Below are 14,324 nucleotides of genomic sequence, written 5' to 3'. Positions count from 1 at the left end.
CAGCTCATCGCCGCCGAGGAGACGGAGCGCCGCATGGACTTCTACGCCGAGCCCGGCGTCTCCTTCTACGTGCTGTGCCCGGAGGCCGCCTGCGGCGACAATTTCGTGAGTGACCGCGGGATAGTGTGGGGGGGGAGGAAGGAGGTGTTAGAGCCGTGCCCGGGGGGCTCCGGCCTCGGGGGAAGGTCCGGGGGGCTGCGGGCCGGGGGAGCCCTCCGTGCGAGCGCCGAAAGCTGCAAGATGGAGTCGTTGGCCGGTGCGGGGCGGGCAGGGCACGGACAGCCCCCACGGCTCCCCTCGGCCCCCGGGGGCACGGCGCGCGATGCCCCCCCACGAACACCGCTCCTCAGCCCCCCTTCTCCGAAAGCTTCCGCCGCGCCGCCCGGGTTTGACTGGGGGCTCGCGGGGCCGTGTGGCAAATGGAGAATGGGCAGGGATAAAATGGAGTCGGGATGACAGCAGGGCCGTCCCTGCTGCGCCCCGGGCAGGTGCGGCCCCTCCTGCCGGGCCCCGCCGAGTTGGGCAGCGAGTTGTGGTGCCGGGGTGTCCGATCCCGGCCCCCGACCCCGTGGGGAGATTCTCCTCGTCGCTGAGGGTGTCACGCGGTCGTAGAATATCCCGAGTTGTGAAGGGAACCTTAAGGAACGTCGGGTCCGACTCCGGCTCCTCGCTCGCTGGTGTGGAGCGCCCGTTGGGTGCAGTTGAAGGGCTGCGGATCCGATAGCTCCCGGTACGGCGTTGGAGCTGCAGCTCGTGCTCTTTCTGCAGCAACTTCCACCTCTTGTCGTGCTTGGGAAATACTGACAAATTCCCAACCCGGCAGGTGAGCGGAGAGGGATTTGAGGCCGGGTCAATGAGACAAAGAGCAACCAAGCAACACCCCTGGGAGTGCAGGTCCCGGTGAGCAGGATGTGTGCTGGCCACGTTGTGCTGGATCCTGAGGGAAGCGACCCAGGATGAGCTCTGCTTCTGCCCAGAGACATGCGGGACCCCTGTGCCAGGGCAGCACAAGTGTGACCAGTGCCCACCTGCAGTAGGGGCAGTGCTGGGCCATCACTGAATCACAGAATAGCCAGGGTTGGAAGGGACCTCAAGGATCATGAATCTCCAACCTCCTTGCCACATGCAGGGCCTCCAACATCCCCATTTAATACTAGACCAGGCTGCACAGGGCCCCATCCAATCTGGCCTTGAAAACCTCCAGGGACGGAGCATCCACAACCTCTCTGGGCAGCCTGTTCCAGCACCTCACCATTCTCTTGGTAAAGAACTTGAGGCTTTGCATGAGTCTGGCAGCAGGACTGGGCTGGTTGGGAAGGACTCCCCATCTGAAGCCAAAACCAAGCAGAAGGGCTACATTTCTGTTTTATGGCATTACCACTCAAGGTACTTTTCCTACTAACAAGACTTTCCAGGTAGGCAGATAGATAGAATGCTTAATTCTTTTCCTGTTGATGATGTCTCCTTAATGCAATTAAGAACTGCTGATGAGGTGGTTCACCAGCATCGTTCACCAGTGCCATCATTTCTGCTTTGAGAGCACTGTGGGCCTTCAGTTATGCTCCCAGCTCAGCTGTCTTGGTTTGCTGCCTTTCTGCAGCTCTGTCCTACCCTACCCTTTCCTATCCTATCCTATTTTTCATGCTTCAAAATATGTTTGCTTTCTACATGCAATTAGAAGCTGAGCTTTATTTTAAGGAGATTTAATGTGGGCCATGGGACTGATTCTTACTTGCACCTGAGCCCCTTGAGTTGCATGGCTCTGGTAAGATGGAAGAGCATCACAGAGAAAGGAAATAGAACCAGTGGTAGACTTTGTGATGTTTTAGTCTTACAGGTCTGACAAAGGAGCCTTACATTTAATCAGCATCTGGTGCCTGGTATTCTTGTTCTCTTTCTTTATGTCCTCATTTCATAATAATGTGACTTAAAAAACTACGTAGGAGGTGCCAGTGAAGTCCATGATAACTCACTTGCGAGGAGGAAATTATGAGCATGCTGAGTTTAAAAGAGAGGAGGAAAAAGACAGGGAAAGGTTGCCAAGAAGCAATCTGGGAGATAAAAACGGGGTCTTGTATAAAATCTGAGATCACGAGGATCGTATGATTTTAATATCCTTGAAAAGGTGTCTCTGGGCTGGATCTTTCAGCATGCTAGGGTGCAGGTGACCCGTTTAGGAGTTCACAGGCTCTGTCAGCGCCTCCTGGATGCTAAAACTCACCAAATCAGCCTTTTGGACAGCTGAACTATGAACAGTTTAGCTCCTGAGGTTCATGGTTTTCTCAGAAAATTAATTGGACTTGCATTGCCATAACCAATGTGAGTGAGGGTTGAGGAGCTATTCCTTACACTCTTGACATTTGTTTTGCCACCTTGTTATTGCTGATATTCAAAGTAACCAATCAAGCAAATAAAAAATTAAGCCACTTCGTTGCAAGATTTCCTGTGAATGTTTTAGAGCAGAGGTCACGAATCTCAATATTTTCCGTAATTTTCCATATTTTCCATCTCACCTGATGGTAGGTGAGAGGTTTCAGTGTATCTGTGTTGCCAGAGCCACAGTTTTAAGTCTGCTGGCATGGAAATTGGTGGAAGCCTTACTTGCTTGTTGCCTTGTGATATCATACGTATGTCTCTTCAAAGGCTGAATGATGGATTGCTTAGGTTTTCACCTCGTGCTCCATCATCTTTTTCTCTGCTGCTGCTGGCACATTCCTGCTGGAGACTGAAATGTGGAGGCTACAAAGTGAAAAAGATTTGTAAAAAAACATGGTAGGATGACATGTGATCAGCTTTCCCTGGGAAGCAAACTAGCTATTAGTTATAAAAGGGCAAAGCCTGATTTTTGTGGATATGGAAGTCCCTCTGCGTAGATCTCATAGCTGAAAGAAGCCACAATTTAAACAAGAACCAGGATGCTAAAAGTCATGATCATTAAATACAAATAAACAATTACAGCAGTTTAGCACAAGACACAAACTGCTGACCTGTAACATTCAGGCCTTACATTTGGCACAAAGATTAGAAGTAATAAAAAGGTTACTGCTTGAACATTAAAAACTGTGAGCCAGACCTCCAAAATCTCCAGGCTGTTGTTACAGTGTTGTGATTTGGAAAAGAGCTCATTGGTATTTTTAAAAGGGTTCATTTGAGTCCATTTAGTGTACTTCCTGCCTTTTTAGGCCATAACAATCCCAAAGCCAGACTTTTTTTTTGAAACAGGAGCTGCTGTATGCTTGTAGGACCGCAAAGCCCGTGGCTGTGAAATGGCATGGGGTATGGTGAGACCTGTGCTATGTGTTTCTGAGGGCTGCCAGACTGCCAAGAGATAACTCTGGGTGCCTGGAACAAGTGGAACCTACTCTGTAAGACAGGGATTTTTCTTAGCATACCATTTCGCTGCGGCTATGCAGGTTGAGTGAGGTCAGTAGTGAGGCAATTGCTGCTTGTGCCTTAAAGACACAACTTCAGTGATGTTAAGCAGTGTTTTCGTTAGGCAAATGGAAAACTGCATCCCTGGCTCACTGCTGAGCAGGGAGGCAGCACGCATGCCCTGCATTGTGGATGAATGTGTGTGGTTCTTGCCCTTTCTCTGAGCATTAGTTAAGCTTCAGAGAAACCCTCTCCTGTCCCCACTGAAGCATAACCTGCTGTTTATAGCACAGTAAAATGCTGCATAGCACTTTGGGGAAAAGAATTGCCATGCAGAAATAGAGGTCTAAGTGTCTCCAACAATTCTTGCAGTATTACACTTCTCTTTGTAAGATAGTCCTGTGCACCAAGACTTCAGAGTAAAGGTCTTTAAGAGCGCACATTAAATTGTGCTGTGAGCCACACTCGTGCGCAAAGAGCAGCGTTGTCAGAGTGCTTCCATCCTTCAGCTCTCCATTTCAAACAGCCTCAGAGCAGCAGAAGCAGCAGCATTTTTTAGGAGAGGCTTCACAAAGCCAGGCTGGGGAGCTGGCCCCTCTCAAGCAGGAGCAAGAGGAGAGGAATATCCCAAATGGTTTAAATGTGGCTCCCAAGGCCTAGGGGGAACAGATTTCTAAGAGAAGATTCAGCAGCAGGTTATGCATGAGAAGAGAACACCCAATGTGACTTCTAGGTCTAAAGAGGGTTAGTACCAAAGAAAAAAACTCTGCTTGTAAAATGCGTGTGCATGCAAGGGATGTACCCTTTGCTGCCAACACAGTCATAAGGGATTTTCTCTCCCAGGTGGATTTCCCTGCCTTCCATTTCTTGCTGTTAATAAAATCAAAGTTCCTCCCCAGAAGCCTGGCTTCTGATCCAGCCCCCAGTGCAGGTCTGAACTTGGGGGCTAGGTGTACTTTGGCTATTTATGATCCATCACCTTTTAAAAACCTGTGGAGAAGCCAGTGTGGGCCCTTGTTAATGCCTCTTTCTTGTGTTGCTGTTGGCTTTTAGCACGTCTGGAGTGAGAGTGAGGACTGCTTACCTTTTCTGCAGCTCGCGCAGGATTACATCTCTTCCTGTGGGAAAAAGACACTCCATGAAATACTGGAAAAAGTCTTCAAATCCTTCAGACCTGTAAGTGCCTCTGTTTTACTGCCAAGTGTTGTCAGTTTGTCTGTGACTGTCAATAGGCTGCACTGGATGGAGCAAAGACACTTCCCTCCTGCAGCAGCTTACTTCTCTCAGGCGCTGGGGTGTTAGCATGTCAGCCTCTATCAGACAGTTGCAGATCTTAGCATGAGAGGGAATGGCCTTAAGTCATGCCGGAGAGGTTCAGGTTGGACATTAGGAAAGATTTCTTCTGAGAAAGAGTGGTGATGCAGTGGCACAGGCTGCCCAGGGAGGTGGTGGAGTTGCCATTCTTGGAGGTGTTCAAGAACCGTGTGGATGTGGCACTGAGGGATGTGGTTTAGTGATATGGTAGTGATGGGCCGATGGTTGAACTAGATGACCTTAGAGGTCTTCTCCAGCCTTAATGACTCCATGATTCTGTTCTGTGCTTGGGAAGAAGCTGAAGCAGAAGCTGGGTTTTGTGGGAAGGAGGCTTATGTTTGGCTGGTTTGCTGCTACTCAGCCTTCTCTGTCCTTTTCTAACGCCAGGATTTGGGTAGATGCCTGGATTTTGTCAGGGTGAGGTGACTGTTGGGCTGGCCACTGTGCTTCATTTTTTTTCCCCAAACCCTCCTCTTGCATAGCCTCTCTTTTGGAAAGGGTTGCTTAGATACAATAATTACAGTAAATTTAATAATTAAATACAATAATTGAAACTTGACTGCTGGTAACTCACTGATTTTGACGTGATTTGGGATGAGCATCTGGGCTGGTGCAAAGGAGGGTGGAGCTTCGTTGCCAGGCCCATGTTTCACTTGATGTCCATGGCAAAGCTGATCAGAAACTCAACATGCTGACAGCTTTCCCTCCTTGGTTTTTCTGACTGGCTAATCACAAAGACTGAAAATTTACCCTTAGTGTTTAGAGCGAGAGGGAGTGGTGTTAGGAAGACATGGGACCTCCCCATGTTACACCCTTGTATTGTCATGGAAAGCCACAGCTGGTTGACATGAAAGCATGATTTTAATCCTTGAGAGACTGGAAATAAATAGAACAGATGCACACTTTTCTTAGAAAGGACTGGAAATCTGAACCTTCAGTACAGCTGTTTGTAATTGTGAAAACATAGAAAAATATAAATATTCTTCCCAGGACAATATTTAGCTCTTGGTTATTTTCATGGTTGTTTTCTTCCACTCAGGAAAGCTGTGTCTTTGAGGAGATACTTGCATCATTTTAACTAAAGAGGACTTCAAGAGGACTTAATTAAATTGGTACAGATCAGTTACTTCATTTTAAACCACATTTATTTCAGTGTAGCTTAAGCTGCTGAGAAATTGGCTTCAGTCAAACTGCATTAAGCTGCACTTTGGGATAAAAAGGTTCAAAGCTGAGGGAACCACGATGCTTGTTTAGTCTGGGTGCTTCGTTAGCTTTTACTCAGTGATTCCTATAGCCAAGCTCACAAGCAGTAGGAACACATCTTTACCAAGACATCCAGTCTTGATGTGAAGACTTCTGGTGACTTAGTGAGTGTAACGCTAGTGGGCAGTTTTCCTTCTGATGATTAGTTATACTTTTGTCCAAAAACTCTTTTAGTTATAATTTGATTTTTTTCTAGCATTGCTTGCTGTCTGTTGAATTTCACTGTGCTTTCATCTACTCAAGAACACCCTCCATTACCAGAGCCCTCTAGCAGACTGCAGCCAAGTACCTCTTCATTATCTCTGGGATGTACCACAAAGATGTTTATGAGATTCTCCTTTCACTGAGTTACTGAGAGGTTTGCATCAGTGTAACGGAACTGGTTTTACCATTCAGTGTATGGCTGTGTGTTGACAAGTCTAATGAGAAACTGATGTTTTTCCCTTACTGTAATTATTAAAAATAGCAGACACACACAACCACGATTCACTTAAAAAGTGAAGTGTGGTATTATAGATATATGGAAACAGCTATTGTACACCTTCATGCCTTTATCAGAATGAAACCAATCAGTACTGGGAAATGATATCCTTGGCACTCCTTCCCTCCATCCTCTGTCCTTTCTATGCCAGATCTGTTTTGTTAATGAAATAGCCTTGCTGTGAGCATGGAGGTAATGGTGCATTTACAGGATGTTTCTTCCCCAGTATCCAAGCAAAGCTCACTGTAAGAGGAAAGTCTGGTCGATTTCAGTTTAAAAAAACAGCAGTGTAGAGAAAGCTGAAAATCAGATCATGCTTTTCTGAAGCACCCCATGATTTTGGGTACTCAGTCTGAGAGGCTGAGATGGGAGCAGATTTGTGGAGTTTGGAGTTTGAGAGGCTCCTCAGTGTGTTTCCAGATAGACATCCAAGACGATCAGGCAGTTTTTAAAAGTCTTAAGCAGGAAGTCAAAGGATCAGACAGAGGTGTCCATGTTTCTAAATATCTCCACGTGGAATCCCATCACACTGAGCTACAACTGAAGCACATCACCTCTATACAGCATCACGTGGTGTGCTAAAGCTCTGTCATCTACCTGGGTTGTTTTACAATGTGTTTGCATGTCAGCTTCTGGTAGGAAGTATTGCTTGTTTCATGAGTCTGAGATGTAAAAGCTACTAGGTTATTTGTATTAGGGCACTTTGAAAGAGTTAAGAAGGACATAGAAATAAAAAAATGCCTGAGGGAAACGGCACCAACTTCAAGAGTTTGCAGAGGACCAAAATGTGAGTCATAAAACTTAGCAGCAAATTGCTGGACTCCTGGATTGTGCTTACCTTTGATCTAAAAGCCTGAGTCCAAGGTGAGGAGTCTGCTGTGTAAAAGCCACTTAGCCTGAGTTCTTGAGTTCACACGTCCTGCTTACTTCCCCTTTACTTCCAAAAAGTACCCAGCAAGTGGGTAGTTCAGCCAGTAGGAATAAGTAGCTGTAGTTCATGCTGTGCTGCTGCTGGCTGTTGTTCTCCTTCTCTCCTCACCACCCTCCCTGTCCTCCTCCCCACGCATTCCCCTACCTGCCAGCTTTGTTCCTTTTGCCTACCTCTTTCCTCCTTGTTTTTGCTCTCCATTGAAGTCCTTTCCAGACTGCCATGTAGCAAATACAGACCAGAAGCAAATCACAGCTCACACCACGTTTCTCATCTTCCTTTGTAAAACCTGCTTAAGGTGGGTGATATCACCCTTGATGTTTGCCACGCCAGGGAGAGGAGAGCTGTATGTCCCAAAAGCTGAAGGAGGGGGGATGCCTGACAAACAGACCTGGAGGCTTATGCATGTCCTTTTGGTTCTCCTTATGTATGCTGGGGGGTTTTGTGCTAATTTTGCATACCTGAAAGGCTTCCATAACATCAAGATGAGGCTCTCACTCCTGTGCTCATTTCCCTGCAAATCAGGGAGGAATTATAACTGGAGCTGGGCAAAAAATGTGATCAAAGCTCTTTCTGCTGGCTGATGTAAACAGAGCAGTGCCACACACAAATCTAATTTGAATGCACCAAATCAGTTGAGCGAAAATAATTCTGACAGATTAAAAAAAAAGTGTAGAGGCCTCGCTTTTCCATTTGAAAAAGTGTTTTAATTTTAGCTTCAAAATGAAAGAAAAACCCCCACATCCTGAAAATGAACCACATAGTTTCACATTCACGTTATGCAGCTAACATAAGATGTGAAAAATAGGTGTGCATAGGAGTATTTACTGTTTGTTCTGCTCAGAAAGCAAGAACACTGGGGTATCTCTGCAGGCATTTTTAAAATGCGAAGGAGGGGGGGTTAGTCAGCAAATTCTCCTTCCATTTCAATGCCAAGAAGCCCTGCAACTGAAAAAATGGCTTTCTCACAGTGACGTTGAAGAATGGATGGACCCAGAGGCTAATTCTGTGTGTTGGCTTTGTATCCTCCGAATAATTTAGAATGATGATCGTGGACTAAATCTAAATCAGAATTAAGCTAAACATCTGCCTCGTCCACCACCTTCTCATTTTCATATTACCACCAAGCAAGCATCACTGTCTTGATTTTTCCAGGTTTTGTCTCTTTTGAGAGACAACAGCTGTGTCACACTCCAAACAGGGTGTTGCACGTGTCTGTGCTGCTCTTCCAGCCCTGGCAAGCTGAATACGTACTATTCCAAATAATGCCTGGCACACGATTTTGCTTTGAGGTTTTTAACAGCTGGTAGTGTAGGATTCCAATATGAGATTTCCAGAACAGATACATTAGTTTGCTTATTATTTGGTTCATCTGTCTTCCTGACTTCTGTTGGCTTGGCAGCCTTTTGGAGGGGAGGGGAAAAGTTCAAGCACTTCTATTTGCTCCTTTTCCTGTGGCAAATAAATGCCATTGCAGAAATGCGAGCCGTCAGATGGAGGCATCCAGACACTGAAAATTAAATTTGAGCTAGCTGATCTTCCCTGGTCAAAATATAAAGGGATTTGGGCAACTTTGAGTTGAATACACAGTATTTCTTACGGAGATTGCTTCACCCAGCATGCAAGTCTTCGTCTGCTGTAATGGAATGAAGAGTTTAAGAGAAGCACTTAACGTGGCGGGATCCTCAGGGTTTAGGGACACTGCCAGTTCTGCACGTGGGTTCTTTTCTTTTTTGGCATTTGGATGGCTACTGAACACAATCTTAAATCAAATTAATACTGTTACAGTATGATCATAGTTTGTTCTGAATTTAAGCCACTGCCAAGTCTAAACACTCAAAAATTGTGATATGACCACAGGGAAAAAGGCAGAGCTCTTTGAATGAGCTTTGCTTTGGTTTTATTTATCTTCTGGTCTCTGTGCACTTAATTTGCTATAAGGATGCATTTTTAAATCTTTCTCTGTCGTCGCATGAGGGAGAAAAAGAGAGTCGAGATAGTTACGTAACGCTGTTATTCTAGGATTTGAGATTTCTAAGAAGTGGCATCTAGGTATTGTGGGAAGATGTGCAGTGAAACATGAGTGGGTAATTGACTATTACACCGTATTTTCTCTTCTTTGCAGCTACTTGGGCTTCCAGATGTTGATGATGATGCGTTTGAAGAATATAATGCAGATATGGAAGAAGAGGAACCAGAAGCGGATCACCAACAAATGGGTGTCAGTCAGCAGTAATTTTCAGAGGAGCTGTAAAATTGGGAATCCCGTGGCACCAGGTGGGGTCAGATAGTCCCACGTTAGCCTGTTCGATTTAGCGCATCACATGGGGATATCTGGCTCCCAGGATACAAGTTTTATGAAATGTTTATTTAAAAAAAATAATAACAATCTGTGATGGGCTTTGCTAAGAAGTGACCTGAATTTTGCTCCTGCTTCAGTGGAGTTTTTATGGAGTTGTCTTGGTAGTATTCTGCCATTACCAGTCTAGAAGTAGTTTTGTTGCTGACTGTCTCCTTGATTTGTGTTTGAGAGTAACGTTCACTGACATGAATGTAGGGTTGCCTTGAATGTAGGGACTGCAGGGCCGGCGTGCTGAGCACTCCTTGCGCGTCACCTCTCGGGGAAATTGGTGCAGAGAGTAGATGCAACCAGCACTTTTCTCTTTAGTTCAAAGGCTGTGGTTTGTGGCTCTCTACCAGACAGAGCACCATACTTTGAGAAGTTTCTCCTGAAAAACACTAGTTTAATAGTGATCAGTGTTGCAGAAATGCACGTGGTGGCTCAGCTAAAACGATGGAGAGTGAGAAGTCCAGGAGGTATTTGAGTCGGACCTGTTAATGTCATTTTACTGACACCTGAGTTTACAAGTGATTGGATTCATAACCGGAAGCAATTAGAGCTCTGGTATTGACAGTACATATCAAAACGAACCTGGGTACTCTCACACCATTTAACCCAAGCCAAATACTGTTTTTGTACAAATTCAATCAATTACAGACAGCCATTGCATATCCCATGTCTGCATGAAAACTGACTGTAAGCTTCACTATTTTTAAAACGTCGATAAATTACTACACAAATCTTGCAGTGTCGCCAACTGAAGTGCAACTTAACTAGGAAGCCATAAGTGTATAAACCAGCTTGTAACATTATGCTGGACCTTTTCCTCCCTCTGGGCCTTTGAGTTAATCTGGGCATTTCCACCTCTGACAAGAGGAGCTAAAATACTACCCAAGCAGGAGGCCCCCTTGTATCTTATACCTACTTTGCATAGGTTTAAGTGGCTCCAATGAGTGCCAGACTGTGAAGATGCAGGGTCTCTTTATTTACATGCCTTTTGTACTGAAAATATAAGAAGCAGAGTGATGCTGTTGTAAGACATCTGTTTTCTGTGGCTGAACGTAGTGTTTCTGAATTTATTCCTTTCTTCCAGTTTCTTTTTAAATGGCAAAATGAAGGTCACACACTTCGAAAGCCCTTTTATAAGAATTAGCTTTATACAAACAAAAAGTGAGCAAAGAGAATGATAGGACAATTCCCAGAAACAGCTCTCACCATTTTGAAAACCCCGTTGGTAGCAACATCTCCTTTTCCATAGACTTTTAAAAGACTTTTATTTTTCAAGATTACTTAAGAGAGGAAGTTTTCTTGGGGATTTACATTTCTGATGATGGGTTCAGAGGTGCAGAGCACCTTGTTTTTTCCAGCCTGAGGCAAAGATCTTCCATAACCAGGATGGTGTGCGGTACCCGATTACGTACAGAAGTGTCTGCAATGCTTTCAAAGTTCAGGTTTAAGAATATAAAAAAGAATGGAAGAGAAACAGAGCTTAATGAAACCTTGTACATTCTTCTGGCATGCAGGCATAAACATGGTAGTTGCAACACATTTTCTATGGACTAGTGACGTGAGAACTGTGGCAGTTCATTGTTTAACACTGTGCAGCAGCAATAGGCTTTTTGCTTACAGTTATAAAGTGTAAGAACAGTGGGTTCCATCCCTGCTTTAGGTCCCTAAGTTTTTGTTCCTCCCCATGAAAAAAGATGTCATAACCTTGCTTCAGGAGAAGCTTTCTCTTTGTAGCATCCATTGCTTTGGTTACGGCTCGTACAAATGGATCTTTTGGGGCTGGCTTCCCTCTGCTGCAGTGCCAAGCAAGATGTAATTTACAGTAGCACAAACTATTGATTGAATTGTTAATGAGCGGTTGAACATTAATATGGATGTATGCAAACATAAAGCTGTAAATCATGTAGATATATTATTTTCAGCATTCACTAACTCACTTTTTCTGGAATGCCATGTGCCATTGGAGTGATCTCTCCACCAGAGTGCAAGTGCTTGGTAGATGGGGGCTGTTCTGCAAGGCTCTCACTACGGCCAGCAAGATTGTGTTCAAATGCAACTCTGGAGGCTGCATGAGCTCAGCCCTGCAGAGAGCTGCACACTTGTGTCTCCCCTCATGCTGCTGGGAGCAGAGTGTGCAGCCTCACTGCTGTACTGAAGCACTGCCAGGCAACACTAACAATAAACTGGAATTTTATACACAGAAAACTTAAGTGACGTGTGTATTAAATGTGAATGAGCATTAATATAGAATGTATTTTATCAAAAAATATTGATTGCTTCCTTTGACCAAATACATTTCTGTATGAACATGTTACGTGTTCCATACTTACCTAATGCTTCATTGTATCACAAAGTATTTACATGTTTTATTTGTGTTTTATTTGTTCTTCAGTCCTCTACATTTTGGGGTTGGTAGCCATTCAGTAACTCACCGAAGACAGCATGGCCCTGGCTGGGCTGCCAGAGTGAGAGGCTGCACCTGTGAATACATGTGCAAACGCTTGCAGGTGTGGGGACTCAGTAAGAAAATGTGGGCTTAGGGCTCTGCTACTGCCCTGAGCTTTGGGTGAATTTCAGCAGTTGGGCCTCTGTGAAATTCAGTGAGAGGAGGAAAAGGACCCTTTGGGGAGATGCCAGGATTTGGAGACCACCTCAACCACCTGCAAGGTATCTGCTTATTGAACCTCTGCAGTGCATGTAAAAACTGCTCTGGGCATTTCTGAGCACAGACATTTGTTTCTGCTAGCATCCTGCCCAATTGAGTCAACGAGGGAAGAAGGAGTGGATAAAAGGCAAACTAAAAGGCCTTCTTCTGTAGCTTTATAATTTGTGGTGTTGTGTGAGTAGGTCAGAGCAATGGGCAGGAAGCTGCTTTATGAAGTATGCAATAAAAAACTCTTAACAGGATTTGCTAATGATGCATTGAGAAAAAACACTGGCAAACTATCTCTTCACAGAGATGTGGGGAGTAACACACACCTGAACATGATGGCCTTATGGTAGGCTTCTTCAGCTCTGCTGCCCTGGGCTGGTTCCTCTGTTTAGTGCCTTTCAAAGGTGCCTGCTCGTAAAAATGCTCCTTGGGAGGTGAGCAGCCTGAGCTGGTTCTGCATTGGCAACCTGACCATATGACTGCTGCTGCTTTTTGGTGCAGAGTCATGTGTAAGGTATGCTGGGTGAGATGGTGGCTGGGGGCAGCAGATGTTCCTGCAAGGCTGCTTAGCAAGTGACTGGCCTTTTCTCCACTGGAAGCTGGGACATGAGACTGTGACAGGAATATTGACTGCAATGACAGTATGGGTGTTGCCCTGGAAAGATGCCATATGGGACAAGTCACCAGCCTTTTTGAGCTTGTCTTTTGATCTTTCACAGGGACCCAGCTCGTGATCAGCGTCAGTTGGGGAAGGCAAGGTTAACACTTGATCCATCCTTCCCTCATGTACATCCTTTCCTCATATCCATCATTACCCCACATCACTACCGCTCAATCATCAGAATTTCCCACATCCACAAAAGACAAAGCAGCCAAAGAGGGTGAAGAAGACCCCTTTCACAAGGATGTGAGACTGATGCCTACCTAACTAATCTACCTTTTGAAAATCAGGCCCCCTTAAAGCTGTCCTGGCTGGGCATCCAGAAAGTGAGGTCTCTCTGGCTGCAGTCTGTATCTCTGACAGGAAATGTTTGAAGGCCAGAATCTCTCACCTCAGGATTTTTCTGAAATTCTGAGTCTTGGTTGCATTGTTGGTATGTGATGTCTGTGGCAGGAGCACACTGTTGCAGAATGAAACCTGCTCACTTAACTTCAGTCACTCCTTCAGTGTGCCAAATTATCATTTACAAGCTCTGGGCATGGCTTTTTTTTCCCTCAGAGCTAAGGGCTTTTTTTAAGGAAGAAAATACCTGAAGACACATCTGTGTTACCACAAACCCCGATTTCTGCAAAGCTATGTAACAGAGTGCTGTCCATCCCAGCCTGGTCACAAATGCTCAGATTAACAAAGAGGGTGTTCCTTTGTCTGAAGAAACAGTCTTCAAATGAGCTACTACTGACTACAACAAAGCTGTCTTGTTTCATGTAAAATACATCCAACTCTGAAAATTTTTTTTTTGCACTGACATGCTGCTGCTCCTGTAGGCAGAGATCTGCAGTAGCATTGTGTATAAAGGACGTCTGCTTTGATCTTTGGGGTGGCAGTGGAAATGACAGCCCCAGATTTTAGTCATTAATATCTTTTTGTTGTTGAGTTTTCCTATAATGATGTGGGGATCAATCAGAGCTCAACATGTTAAGCAGAAATAATGTTAGACCACACCATGCAAAGACTGTCGTTGGTGTGCTTGCCACCATTTGTTTTTCTGACTGGAAGATCTCTGTCTCTTTGGGACTTCAAAGCTGTCAAATGCATTGCCAAAGAGTGTTGCCCTTTTGTTCAATGCTTTATCAGGTGTGAGCCTCCAGTGGAGCCCTGTCTATTCTTCACTTCCTCCTTCCTCTCCCACCACCAAGGTGTCAAATCCAACAGTGTAGTTACACCATAGGCTTGCCATTAAAGAGCTTACCAAATGCTAGTGACTGATGGATTCTTTTCTCTGTGAGCAAAATAAACTAAACA

The 14,324-nt window shown here is 45.1% G+C and overlaps 1 protein-coding gene across 1 annotated transcript; it reads left to right on the top strand.

Annotated features, from left to right (window-relative positions):
* Positions 1 to 6: 6 nt before the first annotated feature.
* MTURN (maturin, neural progenitor differentiation regulator homolog) lies at positions 7 to 12,075 on the top strand. Its single transcript, XM_010712913.3, has 3 exons — positions 7 to 105; positions 4,426 to 4,548; positions 9,484 to 12,075. The coding sequence occupies exons 1-3, from the start codon at positions 34 to 36 to the stop codon at positions 9,592 to 9,594; spliced, it is 306 nt and encodes a 101-aa protein (XP_010711215.1). The 5' UTR covers positions 7 to 33; the 3' UTR covers positions 9,595 to 12,075.
* The last annotated feature ends 2,249 nt before the right edge of the window (positions 12,076 to 14,324 follow it).

The sequence above is a fragment of the Meleagris gallopavo genome, chromosome 6 (genome assembly GCF_000146605.3).
Source record: "Meleagris gallopavo isolate NT-WF06-2002-E0010 breed Aviagen turkey brand Nicholas breeding stock chromosome 6, Turkey_5.1, whole genome shotgun sequence".
NCBI lineage: Eukaryota > Metazoa > Chordata > Aves > Galliformes > Phasianidae > Meleagris > Meleagris gallopavo.
This window is presented reverse-complemented; position numbering and strand designations above follow the sequence as displayed.

Bases quoted from the DNA above. Each gene is read 5' to 3' on its own strand.
- MTURN (XM_010712913.3), top strand. From the start codon at position 34: ATGGACTTCTACGCCGAGCCCGGCGTCTCCTTCTACGTGCTGTGCCCG. The intron at 106-4,425 runs GTGAGTGACCGC...GTTGGCTTTTAG, and splicing joins CCGCCTGCGGCGACAATTTC to CACGTCTGGAGTGAGAGTGA. The intron at 4,549-9,483 runs GTAAGTGCCTCT...TCTTCTTTGCAG, and splicing joins TCTTCAAATCCTTCAGACCT to CTACTTGGGCTTCCAGATGT.